The 25,620-nt window shown below is 39.3% G+C and overlaps 1 protein-coding gene across 18 annotated transcripts in view; it reads right to left on the minus strand.

Annotated features, from left to right (window-relative positions):
• KDM4C (lysine demethylase 4C) overlaps positions 1-25,620 on the minus strand; it is a 544,029-nt gene that overhangs the window by 95,527 nt on the left and 422,882 nt on the right. For all 18 annotated transcript variants that reach the window (XM_072596853.1, XM_072596740.1, XM_072596750.1 and 15 more), the window contains one exon: positions 8,636-8,821. In XM_072596853.1, coding sequence (XP_072452954.1) covers positions 8,636-8,821 — 186 coding nt within the window. The remainder of the gene's footprint in view (positions 1-8,635; positions 8,822-25,620) is intronic.

Below are 25,620 nucleotides of genomic sequence, written 5' to 3' on the forward strand. Positions count from 1 at the left end.
AAATGTGGCAAATCCTAAAGGAGATGGGATTATCAGATCATCTTACTTGTCTCCTGAGGGGCTTATATGTGGGTCAAGAAGACCAACAAAGCTGTATTTCGTCATTTTATTTAATTTATATGCAGAGTACATCATGTGAAATGCCAGTCTAGCTAGATAAATCAAAAACCAGAATTTAGGATGCCAGGAGAAATATTTTTTAAAATCTCAGATACTGCAGAATAAGAGCCAGAGTGTGAGAATGTGACCTGTGATTCCACAATTAATGTAAGCTACCTTAAACAAACAAAAGTAGTTCCATCCCACTGCATAACTTGCACATGACCCTGGGCTATCCCTGGCACTATGCCTTCTCGGTTTTGCTGCTATATAATAACTGTCCTGGCTTATGGAGTGGTGTGTATCACCAAGGCAATGTTCGATGGTGTATCACCAACATCGATGGTGACCATGAATATATGTGAATTGCAAAATATAACAGACTCTCCATACAGAAGGCAGAAGAAAAACATTTATTCAGACACCAGAAAGCCAAATCCATCACAGTAGCCAAGAAGTCAATACACATTAGCACTACAGGGAATAACACCATTCCCAAGCCTTCCCCACCCCTGCCCAGGCCTTCCCACAAGCAAACACCCACAAAACCAGCTGGGCCTGCCTGTGTCTTCTCTCTCCTCTGCCCTAACTGCTCTTACCAACTTCCTCCCTGCTCTGTTCCACCCTTCCTGTTCCACCCCTTCAGCAAGCTCCTCCCACATGTAACTTAAGCTTCCATGTGATTTAAGCAGTTCACATGGGCCTATTAATGGGTGCGAAAGATCTTAAATTAAGCAAAAATACATTAACAATATAAGGTGAGGGTGGGGGGTAGGGATCCACCACCCTGTCTAGTTGCTGCCTAGGGCTGGTCTCATGATTAAACTTCTCCAATTATCAAAATGCCATGGGCCCCTCTTTCTTCTGGATCTCAATATCTTCTTAGAGTGTCTGCCACCCTACAACTGGCATAATCAGGGCAGAACAGACCTACCCCCTTACAGATAGATATGCAGACAATACCACTCTAATAGCAGGAAGTGAAGAAGAATTAAGAAGCTCTCAGCTGATCAAACCACTCTGGAGAGCAATTTGGAACTATGCCCAAAGGGCTACAAAAATGTGTATACCTTTTGACCTAGCAATATCGCTTCTGGGACTCTATCTCAAAGAGATCATAGAAATGGGAAAGAGTCCCACATGTACAAAAATATTTATAGCAGCACTCTTTGTGGTAGCCAAAAACTGGAAATCAAGGGGATGCCCATCCATTGGGGAATGGCTGAACAAATTGTGGTATATGAATGTAATGGAATACTATTGTGCTATGAGAAACAATGAACAGGAAGACTTCAGATAAGCCTGGAAAGGCTTATATGAACCGATGCTGAGTGAAAGGAGCAGAACCAGAAGAACTTTGTACACAGCAACAACCACAGTATGTAATTTTTCTGGTAGACTTAGCACTTCATTGTAATACATGAACTTAAAAAATTTCCAATGGACTCTTAAGGCAAAACGTCTTCCGCATCCAGAGAAAGAACTATGGAATTGGATCACAGATACAAACAGACCATTTTCTTTTGTATTATGTTTTGTTTTATGGTTTCTCCCATTCATTTTAATTCTTCTACACAACATGCATTTAATAGGAATGTACATGTACACTGTCTCAGGGAGGGAGTGGGGAAGGAGCGCGGAATGAGGGGGAGAAAGTGGAAAAAAGTCTAAGATATATGGAAATTATTGTTGAACACTGAAAACAAATAAAATATTTCAATTAAAAAAAGAATTTAGAAGCCTCTTGATGAGGGTGAAAGAGAATAGTGCATAAATAAGCTTAAATAACATTTTAAAAAACTAAGATCACGACAACTGGCCCTTTCACTTCCTGGCAAACAGAGAGAGAAGAAATGGAAGCAGTGTCAGATTTCATATTCTTGGGATCAAAGATCACTGCAGACAGCAACTGTAGATATGAAATTAAAAGGTACTTGCTCCTTGCAAAGAAAGATATGGCAAACCTGGACAGTATACTAAAAGGCAGAGATATCACCTGGCCTACTAAACGCCATATAGTCAAAGCTATGGTTTTTCCAGTAGTATGGTGCTGTGAGAATTGGACTATAAAGAAAGCTGACCATCACAGAATCTATCCTTTCAAACTATGGTACTAGAGAAGTCTTTTGAAAAGTTTCTTGGACATCAGGAAGACCAAATCAGTCAATACTTAAGTAATTCAGATAATTCACTGGAAGGACAAATACTGAAGCTGAAGCTTAAATACTTTAGCCATATCATGAGAAGACAGCACTCATTGGAAAAGACCCTGATGTTGGGAAAGATTGATGGAAAAAAGACAAGGAGATGGAAGAAAATTAGATGGATAGATTGTATCATGAAAGCAACATCAATCTGGGCAGATTTCAGGAGACAGTGAACAACAGAAGGGCCTGTGTACTATGGTCCATGGAGTCACAAAGAATCAGACACAACTGAACAACAACAAATGATGCACCCAGTCAGAAGAGCTGTGACTTCTTCCAGCTCCTTTCAATAGGTAAGAGTGAAGAAAACAGATGGAAACAAGTAAAAAACAGGGTTCAGTTTTGGAAAGGGATAAGCAGTGTTAGAAGGGAACAAGAGATTTTAGAGAATAGTATGTAGCTGAACTGGCTAACTATCTGAGGATAGGAAGAGGAAGGAAAATGAAATCTGAGCATGTGTCAAGACTGAGAAAGCCTTCAGATGCAGAAGGTCGGTCTGTTTATCTGTCTGTCTGTGTTAGCCCTTTGTTTTCAAAGACCATGACATCAGAGAAATGATGCTATAACTTGCACTTGGCTCTGTTTTGAGTGAGGGAGGGCTGTGCAGGTCACCAGCTTCACTTTCCCCACCTGAGCCATCTGGATCCAATGACCAGATATTCATCAAGATGACTGGAGAGGGCCCAGCATGCAATGGGAGACCTTGACCTATTCAGGTACTCACTTAAGAGTGAGGTAACACCCAAGAAAGCCTTCAGAGGCAGAAGGACTGAAGTTCTCAATGGGTGGGTTTAGAAGGAATGAGGCAAAGGGAGAGAGAGAATGATAGATTATGGTCAGGTACAGGAATATCAAAGTTTTTAATTAGAGAATTGGAACACTTGTGTGTAATATGAAATCTATATGTGAAAGAACAATCCTGACCAAAACAAAGCCATTAAATGAATGGCCTCAGGCAAAAATAATAGGGATCAACTATATTCTTCTCATATACTAGGATCTCTTTGGGAATTCAACTATTGAGAGAATATGTTAGGATTTCACCTTTGCAACATCTGTCCCATAGGACCCTGTCTCTCTTTTGACACTACCACCACCCTGGTGCAGGTCATCAACTTGCACTTGGACTACCGCAAAAGCCTGCTGGCGTGTCTATCTGCCTTGTATCTCTCCTCTCTCCAATCTATCCTCCATTCAGCCACCAACGTAAATGACCCAGATTCACTTAATGTGGATGGCAAAACTATATCTAGGGATTTTTTGCATCTAGGCCAGACACATACACTCACCCTCAAAGACAAATTCATTTGGGAAGGGATTAGGCTAGATTAGGCAGGAATTGATCTGAAGTACAAAGACTGCACTGATGGAATTCTAGCAGTAAACTTCCTATTTTAATTAATTATTCTTGCTAACTAGGTGCCAAGTTCTATTGATTATGCACTCATACTGTCAGCTGGTCACTTTCTGTCCACCTTCTACTAACACACACCTCACACCTCTATTTATGGTTCTAGTAGACATTCATGAACACAATGAATACTTCTAAACAGTATTCTAGTTACCTTCCCTTAACAAAGTTAAAAGAAGCAATCTATAAGCATCACTTAAGATTTTTTCCCCATCCTCAAAAAGCTACCCTGTGATTTCTTTTCATCCTTTACAAAGCACACTAAGTCTGGGATGGAAATGAAGGGGCAGGGAGCAATCAGGTTTGGGTTTTTTTATTACATCAAAATCAAATATTTTCTTTTTCATCATTTATTAAACTACCAAGTAACCCCCAACGACAAAATCATATATACCAAAACTCCAAAGCAAAAGGATGCTGATTAAATGCTTGGAATGCATCTTACTTGTAAAAGTTCAATCCTAATATCAATAGTCACAGAAAATTTGAATATTAAAATGAAACTCTATAATCCCAAGCAAACTTTTATTTGAAAATCTTTAAAAAAATTCAGTTTTCTGGATTAAAGAACCAAAGGAACGCTGTATTCTAGAAAATGTGAAACTATCTTTAAAAGAAAAAAAAGGTACTCTAATATACTGTTTGTAGAATATAGAACATGCTAAGAAAGCTGAAGTATTTACAAACTATTCAAGTTTCAGAATGTGTTCAACAAACTAAAAAAATTCTAAATAATCTCATACTATGAAGGATCCAATAAGGAAAAAATTAAATGGTTTTGGAACAGTGGGTGACATCATTACATGCATTTTGGTAGCACTCACAAACAAATACACAGAGGCTCCCCAATCGCAAAATTGAAGCATCATTCTCAGATATCACTGATCTTGGGATTTACTGCATATAAGTCACGGGCTGTATAAACCAATATTAACATCCTGGCAATAAGCTTGAAAGACTGTGTAAGAAATATTTCACAAATATGCCGCCATATACATACGCAGCCACATCAGTTATCCGCTATGAGAAGGTCTCCCAGGAATCGAGAAAGAACAGAAAATTAACAAAATAGAACACTCCATATAAACCCTTGGCTGCTCTGGTAGCCAAATAAGACAAAATGGTTTATCAGAAAGCTGCCAAAGGCTTATCAGCCAGCTCAAAGTTGTCAAAATATTTCTCAGCATTTAAAATAGAAGAAAGGCTATAATATACCATATTCTGAGAATAAATAACCCAATTATATTTGAAATCATGTGGCATTTCACCAAAAGCACTTATTTCCCACTGTATGAATGAGCCATTCGTTTTCAGCATGCCTTCACCCCCCTGTAAAGCCCCCAGCCTCCTTTTTAGAGGAATTTCCCTCCTCAACGCCCTCAGTGCCTTCATACTACCTAGATTTTCCAGAATCCTCTAACACTAGGGGCTCTCCCCTAGCCAGCATACTGTGACTTAACCTTTCCTGTTTCTTCCCACCATCGAGTCAACCTTCAAAAATTACTCCTCTCTTTTCTCATCCCCTCTTTGTGATCCTCCTAGGGGACAAGACTCCTATGAGTAAAGATGGAGGGGAATGGAGAACAGAGATTCCCAAATGAGAAGAGTCACCCTTTTTCTGCCCTTCAAATCATAGTAAACAGGCAACCACCGATTTCTACCTAGAACCTATTTTGTCATCTTTTTAAAACTTTTTTCAATAAAGGAAAGTGCTTGCGGATAGAAAGTGGGCAACCAGAAGGCTGTCACTGGGGAAGAGTGAATATGCTTACACGCTTCTGATGGTAAGATGGGCTATGAGCTCATTGTTCCTTTCATCCAAGCCCCTCTAGGTCCCTATTCCCTTCCTCTATAAAACTCCAGCAACATGTAGCCAGACCTGTTTCTTTAAAGGGTGGGGAGTCTTTTCAGGCTAAAGGTCTAATATATAAAAAATGGTGACCAGGGAACACTGTGTATTTTCACTGATCCTGGGCAAATTTAGATCTTATCATGAGTTCCCTGACCTGGTAACTATGGAGGAAGAGGAGAGTAACTTTTTATCCTTTTTAACTCTGAAGTTATCCTTTTAATTCCTATTTAGTAAATTTGATTTTAATTAGATTTTATGGTCCCTAAGTACTTATTATATTTTAAAACTTGAACCTTAATTGTAAACTAAGCCTATGTTACTGCTTTTGCTGACTACATGGTCTCCAGCTTCATTTCAAATCCTGATCTATCCTTTACTAGCTGTGTGACTTTAGACAAGTAACTTAAACTTTCTGGGCCGTGATTTTCCAAAATGTGTAAACTGAGTTATTTGGACTAAATCAACTTTCCCTTTTAGATCTAGGATCCTTTGATTTGTTTTCCACGGTCCCGAAACAGCAGAATTAGAAAGCATTCCTGTTCAAATCATTTTTTAAGATTAACAATCTTCTTTAATGGACCCTATTCTTTAAAGAACTCAAGACAATTAACTAGAAAAAAAATATAACTTTTCCAACTTTTTTACAGGTTCTTTTGCAACCCCTAACTTGAGATGGAATCAGAAGGGATAGCATCAGGCAGGTTTTAATATGGGACTGGGGTTCGGAAGAGATATTAGGGCTAACTATATTGATTTAAGTGTCATCTACATAGATAGCATTTAAATTCTTGGGAGCAGATAAGATCACCAAAAGAAAGAGAGTAAATGAGAAGAGAAGTTGGCTCAGGTCCATTCTAAGGGTTTAGCAGATGGATGATGATCCAGCAAAAAAGAAAGATAAAGCATGGTGAGATGGGGAGGAGAACAAAGAGGGAATAGTGTCATAGAAGCCAATGCAGAAGAGAAAACATCCAAGAGCATGGTGTTATCAACGATGTCAAAAGCTGCCAAGAAGGCAGAGGACAGAGACTGAGAAAAAGCAAACTAGTTAAAAAACTTTGGAGGGAGCAGCTGCAGGCAAGTAGTGGAGACCAAAACTGCAAAAGGTGGAGAAGTCCTTGGGTAATGAAAAAGTGACTATAATATGATTATAATTTGTTACAGGCAAGAAATGAACATAATTCTAAGAATCTGGTAGTAATATACAGGACAATCAATAGCTTAAGGGTTAGGGTTAAGGTCTTACTTGACCCTATTAAGTACTGCATAAGACCAGAACATATTTATAACAACTGGAAAGATGCTGATACACAGGGAAATAATGGAGAGGGTGGGGAAGGGGAAGGCAATGAGGCAGGTATCAAAGAGGTGTGCAGTGATAACTGACGGAGATGGCTCCTGGGTGAGAGAGAGAGCGATGTGACCCAAAGCACAAGCACAGGGGTAGCCAGGAAAAGGATCACCTCTTTTTCACCTCTCCCTCAAAGACAGGCATGAAGGAGGAGGTGACAGGTGAAGAGACAGAGGGATTTTGAGGTATGAAGTAGCAGAGAGGAGGGAACTCACAGAGGATAGTTTTTGATTTTCCAATGAAGTAAGAGACTAGAACATTTGTTGAGAGAGAAGTGGTATTGGGGAACTGAGGTGAGAAAATAAGGTTTGAAACTGCCACTGACATCGTGGGATAAAGAGTCAATCAAGGAAGACTTAAGGGATTGTTGTACAGCAACGAAAGTCCAGTCTAAATCAAATGACATGAATCTGTAGTGGACCCAACACAGTTGTGACTTCCCTCAGTAGAAGGACAATGGTGGGGAGTGACCTAGAGTAAAGGACTGCTAAAGTACAGGAGAGGAGACAGAGTAGAGCTGACCTGGTCAACTCTAGAGTCAACACTGTGAAGAGAGAAAGGCCAGAACAAAGGTGACTGATTAGAACAAAAAGGGATGGAGGTTGTGAATGGTGTTCTGAGATGAAGAATGGATATAGTAAGAATATGAGAGAGGAATAGATGAAAGGAAAGGAGATTCTGATTAGAAAGGGGAGATATCAGAATTCACAAGTATGGAACTTGTCTAGTTACAAATGATACTGAAAGCTAAGATATGATCCTTCCTTTGGGGAACTGAAGTGGAGGGAACATGGAGGTCATGGGAGTTCATGTGAACACAGGATTTTTTTTTAAGATAAATCAGTATATAAACTTAAGCCCCAGATATTAGAGCAGGAGTGAGGGTACAGAATGAGACTGTGAGCCAAGCATGAGATATCATCCCAGAAGAGATTTTATATATATTCTATAACCTATAAGAATATATGGTTTTTTTAATAACTCAGTATACAGGAAAAGCAGTCAGTAGACATGGAGGAAAAGAGGACAGACCTAAAAAAAATATGACTCACAAAGATTAAGGTTACTAGGATGGATTCTTACATACAGAGCTGGAGGAAAATTTCTTCTATTTCTAGTTGAAGAATCTAGTCACTGAAAGTTTTATGTAAATATATCAACTGGACAAAGAAAAAGATAAACTACTGTCTTTTCTGCTCTTGTCTTTGATAATTAAATTAGTCACTGTTTCAGCTGAGCCACTAAATCACTGAGACCAGCCAAGAGATGCAATGATATACCATCACCACCACATCATAAAATATGGATAACAGAGAATTCAAGGCTGTAAGAGACCTCAAAAATCACCTAATTCAACACCCTTATTTGAACAATGAATAAATGAATAATAAATTCATGAATAAACTGAGGCCTGAAATGATATAAGTAATAAGTAGCTCAGCTAGGATTGAACCTGATACCTTCTAATAAAAATACAGTGCTTTTCACCACTAGGTCTCAGACATAGAATGGTGAAAAGCATATTTTGTCCCAGAATGGCAGAAAAAAGTTCCATACTTAGAGCTACACTTAGAGAAGGAACTTGAAAAACCTATCTCTGGGAGTTAGTATGAAGATACTGAAAACAAATAAAATAATTCAATTTAAAAAAAAAAACACAATTATGATCCAATACTAAAAACCCATAAAAGCCACAGATGGAAAGAAGTACTTACCACATTCTGGTTGATCTTGTGTCGAAAGCATGTTATATTAACTACGTAAGGCCAGTCATCAGGTTCCATCAAGACCCCAGTGGCATGAGCACAGGTTACATGAAAGGAAGCTGGGCAGCGTCCATAAGAGCACTGGATGCAAGCCCCAGAAACTTTCTTAACTCTCTGTCTGCAGAAGATGCATTTCTGTAAGAGCAAAACAGAAAATAATGTAAATGGAAGCACAGCAGTTCCACTGATTCCCACATACCACAGGATAAAAGTTATTTTAAAAAAAATAAAAAGGGAAAAGTCTGTTAAACCACCAACAAAGCCTATTCTCCCGGGAATCACAGTAGTGAAAACAGCTGTAACAACATGATCTACCTACTTTAAAGAAAACATCAGTCACACACCATAAGAAGCATGCTTAAACACTTCTGAGGGAGAAGGCCAAACCTGTCTGACCACACTTGCCTAGTTACACAATATAGAAATGAAACCCAAACTCATTTCTATGAATCAGCCTAGAATGCCAAGTCCATCTTTGTTTAACCAGCAGATTTTTATACTAAGAAATGTTCCTGGAGAGTGGGAACAAACACTTTAAATCCTAAGGGAACACTTCAAAAATACTGTAAGAACATATAGATGGCTGGGGATTTTTAAAATTTTATTTTCTTTACATGGAAACTGAGAATGTTAAATGATCTAATGTGGCAACTGAGGACTCAAGTATTTAATAATCCAAATTTGAACTCAAAGTGCCTAATATGAAAACCTGCTTCCTGATGTGAGTAAATTGAAAATCACCCCAAAGGGCATAATTCTGCCAAGTATTTGTAGCTGGCTGTGCCCAAGGAAGCTAGAATGAAAATAAAAACAGCCATAATGATTATCACAATTCCAAAATTAAATTGCAGACAATTAGTCCTACAGCATGTCAGCACATTTCTTATGAGAGCCAGAGAAAATCCAACAGTTTTATGTTATGGAAGCTTTGTAAATGAAACTGGAGGGTTAGTAATCTGGAGAACTACATTAGTGCCCATTAAAACAAGAGAAATGGCTAAGTCAGGTGGTGGGAAGGAGAGAGGGCTGGATCTGGAACAGGAGCACTTGAATTCCCAGCTCTCCCTATCTGACCTCCAGGAAGTCATTTCATATCTCTGGGCTTCAGTTTCTTCACCTATAAAATGAGAGGGTTCAACTATAAGAATCATAGTCACATTTCAACAGCCCCTGCTGTGTACCACACACTGTGGTAAACAAATTTCAAATATCTCACAAGAAACTGGTGAGGGAGGTGATACTATTACACTCATTTTACGATTGAAAAAATTGAGGCAAAAGATGTTAAGTGACTAGCCCATGGTCACACAGCAAATAAGTATCCATGGGTATATCTGAACTTAGGTCTTCCTGACTCCAGGTTCAGTTCTCTATCCAGTGGGCCACCTTCTGACCTCCTTACCTATCTACATAACCCATAAAGCTCTTTCTAACTATGTGTTTTTGAACATCCAGTCATGAAACTGTGATCAACAACAAACCAAGAGACAACTCCTGAAGGGAGGGGGCGTTTGAAAAGGAATTATATGCTGTCAAAAGGTAGACCAGCTGCTACTTTTTTCTTCTGGGGGAGAAAAATAATCCTTGAAACCCACCACCACCTCCGAGAAAAGTCACTTAAGTCAATGATCTTTTTCAAGGTAATAAGATTAATTACTTCAGAAGAGTTCATGCATCTTTTGAAAGGAGAAGTTTCCTTTGGATAACAGTTTTTAAAGACAGGACTTGGACTCTAAAGACAGAGAACAAAGAACAAAGGTTTTGCACCATTGTGGGGGTGGGGAAGAGAAGAAATCTATATATTGGGAAGAAACAGAAACAAAAAACTCCATGCCATACACAGAGAGATGATTTTACTCCAGATACGTACTAGATTCATCTGAATGCCTCAAAGTAATCACAAGTACATAAAAAAGGACAAATGAGTTTCTAAAAGTACAAGTAATATATGCTACATAGACAGTAAGACAGCTGAATGGCTATGTACCACTGGTTTATACCAAAAAGCATAATAACACTATTGAGATTATATAGTTACAATTATCTCTCAAATATGAGTTAATGAAGTAATTCATTAAGCATAGCATAATGTGGCAGAAAAAAGCTTGTATTCGAATTCAAAAGCCTTGGGTTCAGATCCTGTCCCCGCTCTTTATTTAATTTGTGAGACCTTGAGGCAAGTCTTAATTCAATCAATCCAATGTTTACTTAGTACCTACGAATCCTTGCTAGCAATTACAAACATATGCGACTATATATTACTTACCCATTATCTCCCTGGATGCTACTGCTGAAGATTCATTTGTTTTGAAGTGAACTGTACGTGCTCCAAGATCAGACATTCACAATGTCCATAAGAAACCATACCCTAATCTTCCCTTAGAAAGCACACTTGCCCATGCAGGTGCTGCTCTTGGTTATGCAGTTACTTAAACCAGTTAGAACTGAAGGGTACTAACGGGTGTTGGGTCCAGTGGAAGGAGAAGGGAAGACCTGGGAAGTCTGCTCAGGATGAAGCCTAGCTCTGGGACCTTGTGAAAGAATGTCTTCGAAACTTTATTGACATAGAGGTAAAGAGTTCTTAAAGTCAAGTAGTAGATTCAAATCCCTAAAGTGATCAAGAATTCCCTTTCCATGAGTTCTAGTTTTAGAGTTGGAATAATTCTCCTCTTTCTTCATCTCCTTTTACTCTGATGCCTACTCAGGAATGTCCCAATATATATTCTGTGGAATTAATTTCTGAAAGAATTATCCACAGTCATCTCTGGGCCTTGGATCCTCTGTTCTAGCTAAAGTTCATTTGTTCTTAAGGATCCAAGTGCCCTGAATAGCAAACCATTCCTGAAGGAATGAGAGAAAAATGGAGAGTGGCCTCAGTGTAAGCCAGAAGGAAGGAGGAGGAAATGCCTCTGAGAAATTAAGTAAATTAAAATTTAAAAGGCCAAAGGACAGAAATGGGTGGAAGTGAAGATCTTGGCAACTCTAAATCATATGAAAAGGAACTATTTGTAAATGAAATAGCTAACACCATTCTCTGGAATATTTTACATATACAGAAATTATCTTTTTAAAAGCACTAATAAACACATAGTATTCGACGTTTGAAGAATTTTAGACAAAACAGAAGCAAGAAATGAAGATCTGAGTGTCTCTCTAACAGAACTGATTCACAATGAAGTTATAAAATTCCACAGATCTTTAGGGGTAAAGGGATCTGAATACCATCTGAGATTTGCTACAGAATTTTTTTTTTCTCAAGTGGTAGTCATTGTATGCTCAACTCACTGTCAGGCTAATAATTATTCCTTCTAAGTTAGGAGACTCCTTAACTTTAGGAGGAAGAGAAAGTACTCTTAACTCTCCCAAAACTTTTGGATGGACAAGAGAGGAGGTGGGAGGGATGAGGTAAGCATTGGAATATGTCAATCTAGGTCAGGGAAACAGGGTCCTGAAAAACTAGTAAAGCAGTACGAGAGCATGCTGATCAACATGGAAGGTTGCATTTAAGGGGCCTATTTCAGAGAGTAATGTGCTTTTCTCTTTATAGAAGGCTATACCAGTGAACCACAGCAAGGGAAGGCATGGCAATGGCTGTTTTCTATCATTTGCCATTAACTTAGAGTCCCTTAGCTTGAATTGCTTTACTCTATACAGTAAAAAAAGAACGACACCAAGGAAAAGAGGATATGAGAAATAAATTCAGGATAAATACAAATATCAATTAATAATAAATAATATTGATAATGTGTATTGAGGATGTGTTACATGAACTCTCATCTCAGATTTCCCAACAATAAAATAGGAACCTTTTTTTTACCATTTCTACAAGGATGTTTAGGAAGAAAAGTCTTCAAATATTTCAACTATTTCGAGAACCTCCCAAGTTAAAAGACCACAGACCTTCCCCCCCACACACACATACCTATTCTTCCAAAGCCAAGTGCTGTGAAGATTCCTCAGGCAAGTATGATTTATACAGCACTGTGTTGACTCAGGGGACTGTAGATTTCCATATTTATTCTCTTGGCAAAGGCTATTAAGGCTACTAATGGATACAAAAGCTAACAAAGTAGACGGAAGGCAGATGTGTGAATCACCAGATTTCAGGATCCTTGAATGCATAGCGAGGCTGCCATAAGGAGCACTAAAAAATGTTGAGCTGCGAAGGTCTGAGGGCAGGTGTTTTGTTGTTTTCCTATTTTTTAAGTCTATTTGGTAATATATTGTGGTTCTTTTTATCATCTTGTGAGACTATTGCTTTCTTTTCTAAACAAATGACTCCAAACAGGTCCCTCACACTTCAGTGTTAAATTACGGCATGCAACGCTGCTAGCAACAATTAACAGTTCAGTGCGCTGGGTAAGAGAATACATTAAGAAGGAACTCTTGCTTTGCACTGGGGAAGGAAAGCTTCCTTCGCCACTGAATGAAACCACAGGTGCCCACCATCACCTGCACACATATGGATGTACCAAAATGCAAACAAACAACATGAAATTACCTTGTAAAATATAGTTCTATATATTTCTACAATCACTCACAAGGGAAAATCCTCTGCCCCCCCCCCCCAAATTATTTCAACATTTCAAGCTCAAAGCATTAAAAATAAATGGCTCATGATGCATGGAGTGTTGAATCAGACCTCTATTTATGATAAGTGTCACAAGCCATTTATCTTCACGTTTTCTGTTTGGCTAGATTCACTCAGCTTTGAGTGAGAAAACTAGAAACAAGCCAGAGAGGCAGCTAAAGGAGAAAAGGCCAATGAGATGAGCTCAGCGTAGCCAGGAGATGGAGAAGGAAGATCTGGCAGAGATTTTACTTGCAGAATAAAGCTGTGATTTATTAAAAACATGGATGGAGAGTTCTTCTTGTTCATGATCAAATGTGAAATAAGAAAAAAACAAGCAAAAAGACGCTAGAACAAAACTGTGGGCAAGCCAGGTCACAGCATAGCTGCTAACACTATTTTACTTGTGATTATAAACAGAAATGTCACTGGGGAAATCTTTCCATCTGCCTGAAATTTTAAAACATGATGATGGAAAAGCTGCTCTACCTCTTATTACGCTATTTTATTTTTTATATTTAACTTCTGCTTCATTTCCATGTTGCCATTCGTTAACACTCAGACTGTCAGAGCTGGACACTCTAAACTCCCCCTTACTTCTCATTTAAGACGAGGATGTTGCACCTCAGAAGTCCAATTAATGTAATTAATATGACTGTCTATACCCCATTGTTGTGGTGTTTGTCCTTATCAGATGAGAACACCTCTGAGTTAGAGAACCCATCAAGAGAAGGCAGAAATGTGCAAACAACCTAGTTAATCAAGGATGACCACGGATTACACAATATATTACACAATCAGACTAGACTGGAGGTCTCAGCTGACTTTCCAGCCACTGCTTCAAGGGTTAAACGCTGGGAGCACTTTCAGGAGTCAGTGACTTGCACCTGTAACCAGAAGGTGGGGGGTGAGTGATCCCAGAGGGAGCGTCATACTCCCAATTCCCCTTTCCACTGACTGGATCAATGTATAGGGCTAAGAGAAGACAAAGGAGGCACACTGAGGAAAGGAAGCTGTTAGGGATCCTGATCTCTTTGTGGCACTGAGATTTCAGGACACTACAAGGGGTGTTGGGGCCTAGCAGAAAGCTATATTCACTGAAGGGAAACTTTATGACGACCTCAAAAAGCGAGAGAAAAGACTTCTATTCAACTTGGAATCAAGAGATATCCCTTTACCACAAATGTATTTTGAGCCTAATTTTCCTTGGGTTTCATAAATGTTTATGGGTGAATGTGCCCCAGACTTTGGCGGGGTGGTGTTGATGGATGTTTTCTCCTGTTCTTACTCAGCAGGGAGGGACGGGGGCTCATGAATAGCACTACTAGAGAAATTCCACATTCCCTCAGTATTACTTATAGAATCTCTGGGAACCTGACCTACCAAAGTGAACGGCAGTTTGGAATTAGCCCTGGAGGAGATGCTACACAGCATGCGTGCAGAGGGCGGGGGGAGAGAAGAGGGTGCCACCACCATGATCTGTCCAAGGTTTACACAGTGGCAGGGATGGACTTCGAATCTGAATCTTCTGACATTAATTTCCCAATAGTTTGTAACCCTGTAAGTGGCTGCTACTTCACATGTCTAGAATGAAGTGATTTCAGCTTTTTGAGTGCCCAAGGCCTAGAAACCCAGGCAGTAAAGAAAAGAATGTCAACAGTGAGAAAAGAGAAGCAGTAATCACGGTACCACAGAACGATCATTACAATAGACACCAGGAGACCTGGATTCCATTTCTGGCTATACCATTCATTCATTCATGGTGTGAACTTGGGTAAGTAAGTTCTTGAAACTCCATGACCTGTTTCTTTACCTGCAAAATGAGGGAGACTGGAAAAATGTAACAGACAATTCTGACAACTTCTTGATGATTTAGAGGAAGAAAGGCAAACACCAGGAAAATGAACGCTCCATGTCTGTCCTAGAAGATATCTGGCACAGTATCTCAGTCAGAAAGAGATTCTCGATGTATGGTCAGGTCCTCCAAATGCTATTTCCGGAAGACACTGCTCTTACTGCATCTGGCTTTAGTATCATATACTGAGAGCCATAATCATGCAAAAGAGTTTGACTTGACTAGTCACATAAAGGGAAAAAAAGGGAAAGAGGAAAACACCAACTGTCTAGATTACACAACTGCACAGACAGCTCACAGAGCTAGTCCATTATGATAAATCTATAGATGCAGATACATACACATTTTATGTATATATACATGCATTTATACCACACATATGTACATACCATCTCATTTGACCCTCACAACAACCGTGGGATGCAGGTGCTATTATCATCTATTTTACAGATGAGGAAATTGAGGTGAGTGTCTTGCCCAGAGTCATGAAGCTATCAAGTTTCTAAGGCCCAATCTGAATGCAAGTCTTCCTGACTCCAGGTCCAGCGCACTTTCACTACATCACAAGCTGAACCTATAATTGTAAAGTGCTTGGCACAGTCCCTGGCACATTATAAACACTAAATAAATGTCAGCTGTGTGCAGAAGGCACTGAATATGTGTTGAACTGAAATATCTCCCAAACTTTTCCCTGAGCCAAAAGACCATCTTTTTCATATCACTCCTTCTAAAGTGGAGGGAGATAGAAATTGCAGGTGACTAGTCCCCAAAGAACCCAAGTTACATGAACCTGCTACTGGTGCACAAGTGAGCCAACAGATCTTATTAAAGGAAAACTAGGCTTGATGTCCTCAAGTGCTGGAGTCTGATGTCTGCAGTATATGTACCCAGAGGATTTACGGGAGGACATGGGCTAGAGAACTAGAGGGATGCATGGCCCAGCAGTGATCTCTACTTTTGGGTAGAGGAGATAGCTACAGCTTCTGTGAAGCAATAATCATACATATGAGAGGGAGAGGTAGAGAAAGAAAGAAAGAGAGAGAGAGAGAGATAACATGTGCATTAAATGTTTTCTGTAGGAGAGAAAGTCTGTGGCTACTTTTTTAAAAAGAAATGTATTTATACTAATTCAAAACACACACAGTGTCTAAGTCACTATGCTGCTGGTATAAAAATAAGTTTAAAAAAGTTCTTATGAAGCAAAGCAAAATTTGGTGTCCAAAATGCCTCTGAAAAATATCATTTAGGTCCTAAGATTTTGTACATTTTTAGTAAAGAAAAACAAACACAAGATACATACAGAAGTGGCTTTTAATAAGGATTCATCTGTAACAATACTTTTTTCTGGTGAAAAACAACCAGGAATATCAGGAGCACAGAGCATAAGGAGAGCAAGTGACTACATACGCTGAAATGATTAAAGACAAGACTGACCTATATAATGGAGAAATATTCTCCAGCCTCACTACACTACCTCATGGTTCAGTAGAAAGAGCACTGGACATGGAGTCAGGAAACCTGGGTTCAGACTCCAGATTTACCACTAATTCTGTGAACCAACTGAAGTCAGTTCCATTCTCTGTGAGCAGATTCCTCTTCTGCAAAATGTGGCACAGACCGGATGATGGTCCAGGTGTCTTCCAGTTCCAATAATCCATAATTCAATGACATATGACTACAGCAACCTCTCCTACCGAACGGATCCTGTTAGATTCTTTAACTTTTTTTAACCTTTGAGTATCTGTTTTTACCTCTTCCATCTTCTCCTTATAATGATTTTGTAGCTTTCCAGAGAATTTAATATGCTTTTATTTTTTAAAATATAGATTTTTATATTATCTTTTAATCTTTGATTATCTGATTTTGCCTCTTCCATCTTTCTCTTATAATGTTCTGCGTAGGGGAAGCGTGTAGAGACGTTTGTCGTTTTCTGAAGGATTTGTTATGCCTTAATCTTTAAAAATGCACTCTTCTAAAAATGCTGGGGTTTTCAAAGTACTTTCGTCACAAGCACCTACAGCATGGGGCAGTTAGGTGGCATTGGTTAGACATGAAATCTGGAAGACCTGAGTTCAGATTCTGCCTTAGACACTCTCTGCGTGGATTGGGGCAAGGCACTTAACCTTTCTCGGCCTGCATATGATGAGGTAAGAGGGGATGACAGGAGGTGAGCTGAAAACATGCCTAACTATTGCATTCTACCTGGCAGGCACATGAAGTACCCTTGGTCTTTCTCTTTTTTCTTCTTCTCCTACATAAAAAGTAATGAGCTGCAAGAAGAAGAATACCTTCACATCCACAGAACACTAAGACATACAAAGAATGAAGGGGCTCAAAACGAAAAAGGGACAGAGATGTCAGACCAGGCAAAGCATCCTGATGGATTATATGAGTCTACTCTATTTTCATATCAACTACTTGATTTCAGACCTTCTCCCTGAAAAGATTAATATTTGCAACAACAAAAAAAAGTTCAAGTGTCCAGAAGAATGATTTATACAATTACGCTGCTGTAAGATGCTAAGAACTTGAGAAGGATTGTTGCTGAAAACTTGCACTTACACAGAGGGAGGAAACTCACCAGGTATTGAAAGAAGTGCTAATAGAAAAAACAAATTAGATTTACAAAGCTAATGGCATAAAAATAATATATGCCTAATGTTTAGAAACTAGTAAAGTAAAAGTATATTATTCTAAAAGTCACCAAAAACAATAAAACAATAAAAATCTTCCATTCCACTTCACCCCAAGAAAATCTCCCTTGGAAAGTCTGGCTGAGAGAGGCATTTAACAGACCTGTGTCAGCATAGTATTGCTTACCTGGCCCAGGTGCCTTTGCTCAGGGTCAGAGCCACAGTATGACAATACCAGAAGCATCATTTTTTGTACGGAGGAGAGATCCAAATAGATGAACTCATCCTTCACTTCCCACACCACTAAGATTACAGAGTAATTAACTGATAGGCTCTTTCCCCTAAGATTAACATAGCTTTACCTGTAGACATAAGCTCCTCAACCCCTCAAAAAGCAAAGCAAAAAAAAAAAAAAAGGCAAATACATATGTGAAAAATCAAAATTCAAAAGGTTTTTTTGAGGTGACAATTTGTTCTACAAAAGGATTCTTTGATTTACTGAAGACTTCATTAGAGGATTCTTTCATTTAACATTTCCTTAGTAACAAATAATACTGATATCTCTTATAACTATATTCTTTAAAATAATCTTTACACATATCATTTGGTCCTCATAAGTCCTGAGATATAGGTAGTATACCTATTTTACAAATTAAGAGGAAAATTCAAGCTTGGAGACATCAGGTAATTTGCCTTAAATGACAATGCCAGAACTTGAACCCTGGTATACTGATTCCAAATCCAACTATCTCTCTACCACACCTTACATTGGCAAGTATAATTATTGTGTAGAGAAATTCAATTTGCATGCATTCTTTTGTGAATACACTGTTGGACAAAGTAAGGTCCATTTTCTAGCTCTGCACTGTTTGAGGGATGAGTGAAAAAAGGGAGCTCCATGGGAGTGCTCCTTTTTGTGCAGTATCAACAGGAGCCTCAGCGTCCTAATCTTTGCTCAGGTCCTATAGAGCTACAGGAGATCTAGTTCCTCCTGGACAACAACATGGCAAACCTAAAGGAATACTCAAGCTAGCACCATAATCTTTTTCTCCAAACAAGGAGGCACTTTCCTTATAGTTTACAGGGACAAGTGTCTGAATCATAAAATAGGGCTGTAAGAAACATTTTCTATTTTAGAGAATCTGATCACACATCATTTCTGGTTGTCTCCCAGGCTGTTTTGGTTGCAATTCTCATTCCAAATCCCCTGCAAAATTTAAAGGGCAAAGAAGACTACAATTAGTAAGCATGGAGAGATTTAGAACAAATTTTACTTATTAAGAGTCACTAAATATCTTTTGGCTGATATAAGAGAAAAGAAATCTGCCTAAGCCACAAAATAAACATCCTTTAACTACCTTTGCATTTGCATTTTTATCTCTTTTCATTTTAATATTAAGCAGCACCTGTTTCAAAGAAGAATTTTCATTATTTGTAATTGTTGTTTACCAAAGAGTGTACCAAAATGATTACTCTTTCTGAATTTGTATTTATAAAAGCATGTTATGTGTTAAACTCACTATATAATCTTTTCAAAAATACCCTTCTGTCCACCTTAGTATTTAGTTTAATTCTCTGCTCTAGGTAGGAAGTAACAGCTTCCTAAAATCTTTGCAACTTGTCTGTTTTCATCACTTTTGGAAAATAGTGTTAGAAGCCCAAAGGAATAAAGTCACTCACTCAAAGCATTACTTTAATACTTCAAAAAACCATCATTTCCTTGGAATGGAATTCCTGACACAGATCTAAACCGCCTCATGCCACAGTAGTTCTGGGGGAGCTACCATGACCCAAAACATTTATCACATGGTGGCCAGCACAATGACGACAAATCTCTCCAAAGTTATCTAATCTTGTCCTTGGATGACAAAAATACAGTCCATTTCTACACTTGTACTTTAAGCCTTTCTAAATTGGTAGGATGTACTATAGGTTGAACTTAGCTGGAACAGCATTCGAGAGCACAGGGAGATCACCTCCATACCACTTAAGGTAATTCCAGCCTTGGAATTTACACCTTGGAAGTACTCTCCACTCTGTGGTCCCTCTGTCTGGGCTCCTCCCAGAATCTCCATTTAAGGAAGGTGCCCCTGGTCATATTTTTATTTCCCACCAAGTGTACTCTTAGATTTCTTAGTACCCCACCAGAATAACATCTGCTCCTTCAATTCTCTTTTTAGCTTCCTTTTAAGTGTGCTCTTCTCCAGTGGGAAAGTAAGCTCCTTGAAGGGAGGGATTAGTTATCTTTTTTGTTGGAATTTATATTCTTATATCTGTATTTGTATTGCCTCGAAGAGCAAATACAAAATGCTCTGTTTGGCATTCAGAGCCCTTTATAATCTAGTCCCCTCCTACCTTTCCAGTCTTCTTATACCTTACTCCTCCATGTACTCTTAGATCCAATGACACTGGCCTCCTTGCTATTCTATGAACAAGACACTCCATCTCTCAGCTCTGGGTGTTTCGTTTTGTTTTCTTCTGGCTGTCCCCCATGCCTGAAATGCTCTCCTTCCTCAGTTCTACCTAATGGTTTTCCGGGCTTCCTTTAAATCTCAATCAACCAGAATCCCACCTTTCACAGGAAGCCAGTTAGCCTCTTACTTGTAGTGCCTCCCCTCAGTTAATTATTTTCTCTTTATCCCGTATATGATTTGCTCTATATGCATCTGTTTGCATGTTGTCTCACCTCTTAGACTGCAAGCTCCCTGTGGGCAAAGACTGACAAAAAAATAAACCTTGAGTCTTTGCTCTCTAATCAAAGTTGAGGTGATCTGTTCTACAGAAGGGAAACTAAGCCATGGAGATCCTGATTAGGGTAGTTTTCCTTGCACAGGCTGCTAGAGGCAACCAAGTCTCATGTCCACAACGTAGGGTTGCCTTTGACTTGTCAAAGGAGGTCCCAATTGATGTGCTGACAGAAGGAAGACATCTGGATTTAAGGGGACCTGGGATGTTCAGATGGAGTAATTGGTCACCAAGAGAAACCACAGCCTCAATTTATTGGTTATTGCTGGTCTAGCTAATAAATTGGTTTGTCACACCTGGAAGTCTCTCTTGAAATTTCATTAGTGACATTCATTTATGGTAAAAACCATACAAAGCATAATCTGATATAAAAAGGGGAGTGGAGAAAGCTGGGGGGGAAGGGGGTGGTCACCAGGCAGCACACTGGGCCTGCTGGAGTCACCAAGACCTTAGTTCAGATCTAGTCTCAGACACAAGTTGTGGGACTCTAGGCAAGTCACTTCACCTCTGTTAGCCTCACTTTCATCAACTGTCAAATGAGGATAATAACAGCACATACCTAGGAGAGCAGTTGTAAAGATCAAATGAGATAAAATTTATAAAAAACAGCACAGTTCCTGGACTAGTAGGTGCTATATAAAGGCTTATTCCCTTGTCTCCTCTCCCCTCTCTCCCTACATTTGCTGACATGATGCTTTACTTAGGAAGTTATAGAGAATCTGCAAAGAAACTATAATGGCCTATTTTTATCTTTTCTCAAGTCGCAGTATTCAAACTCCTAGAGGCATTTTAATTCAATTCAATTTAGCAGACAGATATAAAGCACTGACTAGGTGTCAGATATTCTGGTAGGAACTAGGAATACAAGGCCAAAACAGTTCCTGCCTTTAAGGAAGCTTATATTTTGCTAGAGAGAAACTGAATGAATACAGATAAAGAAAAACTATATATGTTTCATATTTATTTCATGTATATAATACATATGTGTGTGTATGCATGCATGTATGCATATGCAAACAAAGATACATGAACTAAATCCACCACTAACTGCAGGGTGGTGTGGAGGAAGAAACACTAAAAAGTGGGAAATCACAGAAGGTGGCACTTGAGGTGAGCCGTGAGAGGACCCGGCAAGGCCAAGAGGCAGAGCTTTCTGGGTCTCAGGGGGCAGCTGATGCAGGCACAGAAGTAGGAGAGAGGATAGGTGCTGTGCTCTGGGCTACTGGTGGGACTGGAGAGGTGACCGTGGCCCTCCCCCAACACCAGCTGGAGCTGTTAGGAGGAATAACTCTACAAGACCCACCTGGGGCAGTTTGAGTTAACTATTTTGGGTTGGTTTGGCAGCCAGCTGTAGGACCTTTGGACAAGGAAAATATATAGTGGTGGTTTTAGGACTTTACTGGAAGAACTCCTGAGACTCCTGGGAACTTGTCTGCTGACTGCTTTTAGTGGCCCTGTGGAGCTCTTAGCTGCTTTTTTACATATATGGATTTCATTTTACTGCGCAGTAAACTGATCTTTTACCTAGGAGTTGTTTAATGTTTTTATTAAAAGAATTGTTTATCTGAACCCTTAGACCTTGGATAATTAATTCTCTGTACCAGTGGTTGAACCATACCCGGGCAAGGAGAGGACAGCAAGGTGAGGACAGCAAGATATTTAATTTGACTGGAACATCATATGTAAAAGGGAGGTTAATATGAAATGAGCCTGGATAGGTAGGCTGGAGTCATATTGTAATGGGCTTTAAGAACCAAAACAGTTATACTTTAATTATATCTTAGAAGAAACATGGAACCACTGGAGTTTCCTGAGCAAGGGGGTAACATGGTCTGAGCTTAAGGAATTTCAGTTTGGCCACTGTATCAAAGATGGAGTGGCAAGTGGGTCTTTAGTAAGGTTTCTGAGAGTCTCTTCTCTTGCAACGTACACCAATAATTGGGGCAGCTAGGTGGTGTACCAGTGCAGGAGTCAGGAGGACCTGAGTTCAAATTTCACCTCAGACACTTGACACTCTAGCTGTGTGACCTTGGGCAAGTCACTTAACCCCAACTGCCTCATCCTGGGTCATCTCCAGTCATCCTGATGAATATCTGGTCACTGGATTCAGGTGGTTCTGGAGGAGAAGTGAGGCTGGTGACCTGCACAGCCCTCCCTCACTCAAAACAAAGTCAAGTGCAAGTCATGTTGTTATTTCTCTGATGGCATGGTCTTCTTTAGCAACGAAGGATGAACACAACAACAATAGCACCAATAATAAAGGCAGGGAATTAGAAGAGAAACAAGTCACATGAGCAATTGCTCGTCCCAAGAACAGCTTTCACACAACGAATGGCCTAGGAGATGCTCAAAGGCCCGAGTGTAACCAACCCTTGTTTGAAACAGTTGTTGATGAACTGTTTGGTCTGCATTATTCCTTTTCCAAAACACACCAGCAGTGCCTTACCATGCTGAGAAGTCATACCCCAGGATAAGAAATGTCCACTGTCCCTGTCTGTAAGCCAAACCTTTATTTATTTGGGGAGTAGAAAATTCTGTAAAATGAATTTATTTTAAGCATTTTATCTAGAGTTTTGGCTATAGTACTGGATCTTTCATGAAAGTTTTGCCCCAATGCCTCAGAGTGACACTGAGTTGCACACAGATTCCAGTCTAAGCTATGCCAGCACAGGCCACGCCCTGGCAACTCCTATCAAGCTAGACAGGCTTCAAGTACTGATGTGTTAACAGGTTGTTAGAAGACAGGTTCAGCTGACTGTGGAGAGGCTCTTCAATAGATTTGCCACTAGGGGATGAATTCTTAGCCAAGATAGTTCATGAAACTATATACTATTATGTGAATGGTTTTGGTGTGCATGAGTGGGGGAGCACCTATACTCATTTATCATTACTAATTATATCCACTCAAATATATACAGTGCTTTGAAGTTTACAAAGAACTTTTCTGAAAAAATCCCTGAGTGGACATAAGTATTATGATCCTCACCTTACAGGTGAGAAACTGAAGGTAGAGACCTTGGACTGCTAACTGTACTTTGTTAGACAACAGTGCTACCTGCACTGTCACTACTTTTCAGCTCCCTTATCCCCTGAAAAAACTGTGAAATTTCACTTTACATCCAGAAAATTTGCAAACAGAAATAGCCAATGCTGGATGGGGTGTGAACAAAGAAGCACAAATACCTTGGAGATGAAGCTATGAACTGGTCCAGCCATTCTTGAAAGCAATTTAGAATGGTGTGGAAAAAATAACCAAAATGCCATGCTCTTTGTTCCAAAGATAGTAAGAGTCAAAGGCAAAAAGAAAGATCCTATATTTACATATGCAAATATTCACCCCAGGACTCTTCTGGTAGTAAAGAAGTGGAAACAAATGAAGTGCTCATCAACTGGGTATTAAATAAATTGTGATCTATGGATGTAATCTCTGTACAATGAACACATGTAAAGAATTCAGAGAAACTTGGGAAGGCTCACAGGGACTGATGAAGAGCGAAGGAAATAAAATGAGGAAAACAATGTACTCAATGACCTTAGCAATGTAAACAGAAAAAACAGTAAAGCAAAACAGAATGTTCTGTAACTATAATGGCTAAGTTTGGGGGGGGGGGGGGGGGGGCGGGTGAGGGGGCAAAGAGGAAACAAGTGAGCATTCCTCTCCTCCCTTTATTGCAGAAATGAGGAGCCATAGATCCGGAATACTGTGGGGTGGGGGTGGGGGGGGGAGGAACCTTTGATACTAGAAAAGACAAGGTACAGGAAGGGACAATGACATATTTGGAAATATGTAATATAAAAATCAAAAAACATCCATTAAGCAAAACACACATCCATTCCTGTACTCATAAAAATCCATACAAGGTATCAAAATAATTGTTTCCTTGCTTTATATTCCAAAGGAGGCCAGGTGAGATAAGTAGTTAGATGCCACAAGAGAGCACAGTAGAAAGAAAAGCAGGTATGAGGAACCCTGCAATCCATGGAAGAAAATAAAGGGGGTGTTGATAGAACTGTCCCAAGGTTTTATATCTGCAGTAAGCCCATGACTCCTCACCCCACAGGGTCTCCATTTCTTTCCCTTATCTCACCACCATACCACAGTCCTCTTATCTGAAGTCAAGATGACTTCCAAGAACCACAGTACACAGTATAGAAGTACTAACTCATTTTCTCCACTGAAACACCATTTCACGTACTGTTTGCGCTCTACAGTACACTATTAGTAAAGTCAGTAATGCCAGAAGGCATACTGAGTTAAATAGATTTTATAAGGCTGACCTAAGACTAAACACCAAAGGAGAAAACGTTTACTAGATGAAAATATCTTTTAGGTTTCATACAGCTGATTTAACAAATAAACTTGCAGATTTGTTACTGTTCTTGCTTAGTTATGTCTAACTCTTCATGACCCCATGGACCACAGCACAATAGGCTCTTCCATCCTCTACTATCTCTCAAAAACCTGTCCAAGTTCATGTTCATTGTTTCCATGGAACTATCTATCCATCTAACCTTCTGCTCTCCCCTTCTCCTTTTTGCCTTTAATCTTCCCCAACATCAGGGTTTTTTTCAATGAGTCCCATCTTCTCATAATGTGGCTAAAGTATTTAAGCTTTAGCTTTCATTATTTACCCTTCCAGTGAATGGCCTGAATTAATTTCTCTAAGTATTGACTGATTTGACCTCCTTGCTATCTGTTCAAGGCATTCTTCAAAGTCTTCTCCAGCACCACAATTCAAAAGCATCAATTCTGCAGTGCTCAGCTTTCCTCAAACAGGTGATGGAAAGGTTAAACATGGACATCTTGGGCATCAGTGAACTTAAATGGAAAGAATGGTGAATTTAATTCAGGTATGATTACATATATTACTGTGGGCAAGAATTCCTTAGAAAAAAATGAAGTAACCTTCATAAAAGGTGAGAAAAGTACTACAGGAATATAATCTCAAAAACAACAGAATGGTATCTGCTCAAATCCAAAGCAAATCATTCACCATCCCAGTAACACAATTCTCTTGTACTAGCCACTGATGTAGAAGAGGCCAGACTTGATTCATTTTATGAAGATTTACAACATCTTCTAGAAATAACACCCCCTTCCCCCAAAATATGTCACATTCACCACGAGAAT

The sequence above is a fragment of the Notamacropus eugenii genome, chromosome 1, assembly GCF_028372415.1.
Source record: "Notamacropus eugenii isolate mMacEug1 chromosome 1, mMacEug1.pri_v2, whole genome shotgun sequence".
Taxonomy (NCBI): domain Eukaryota; kingdom Metazoa; phylum Chordata; class Mammalia; order Diprotodontia; family Macropodidae; genus Notamacropus; species Notamacropus eugenii.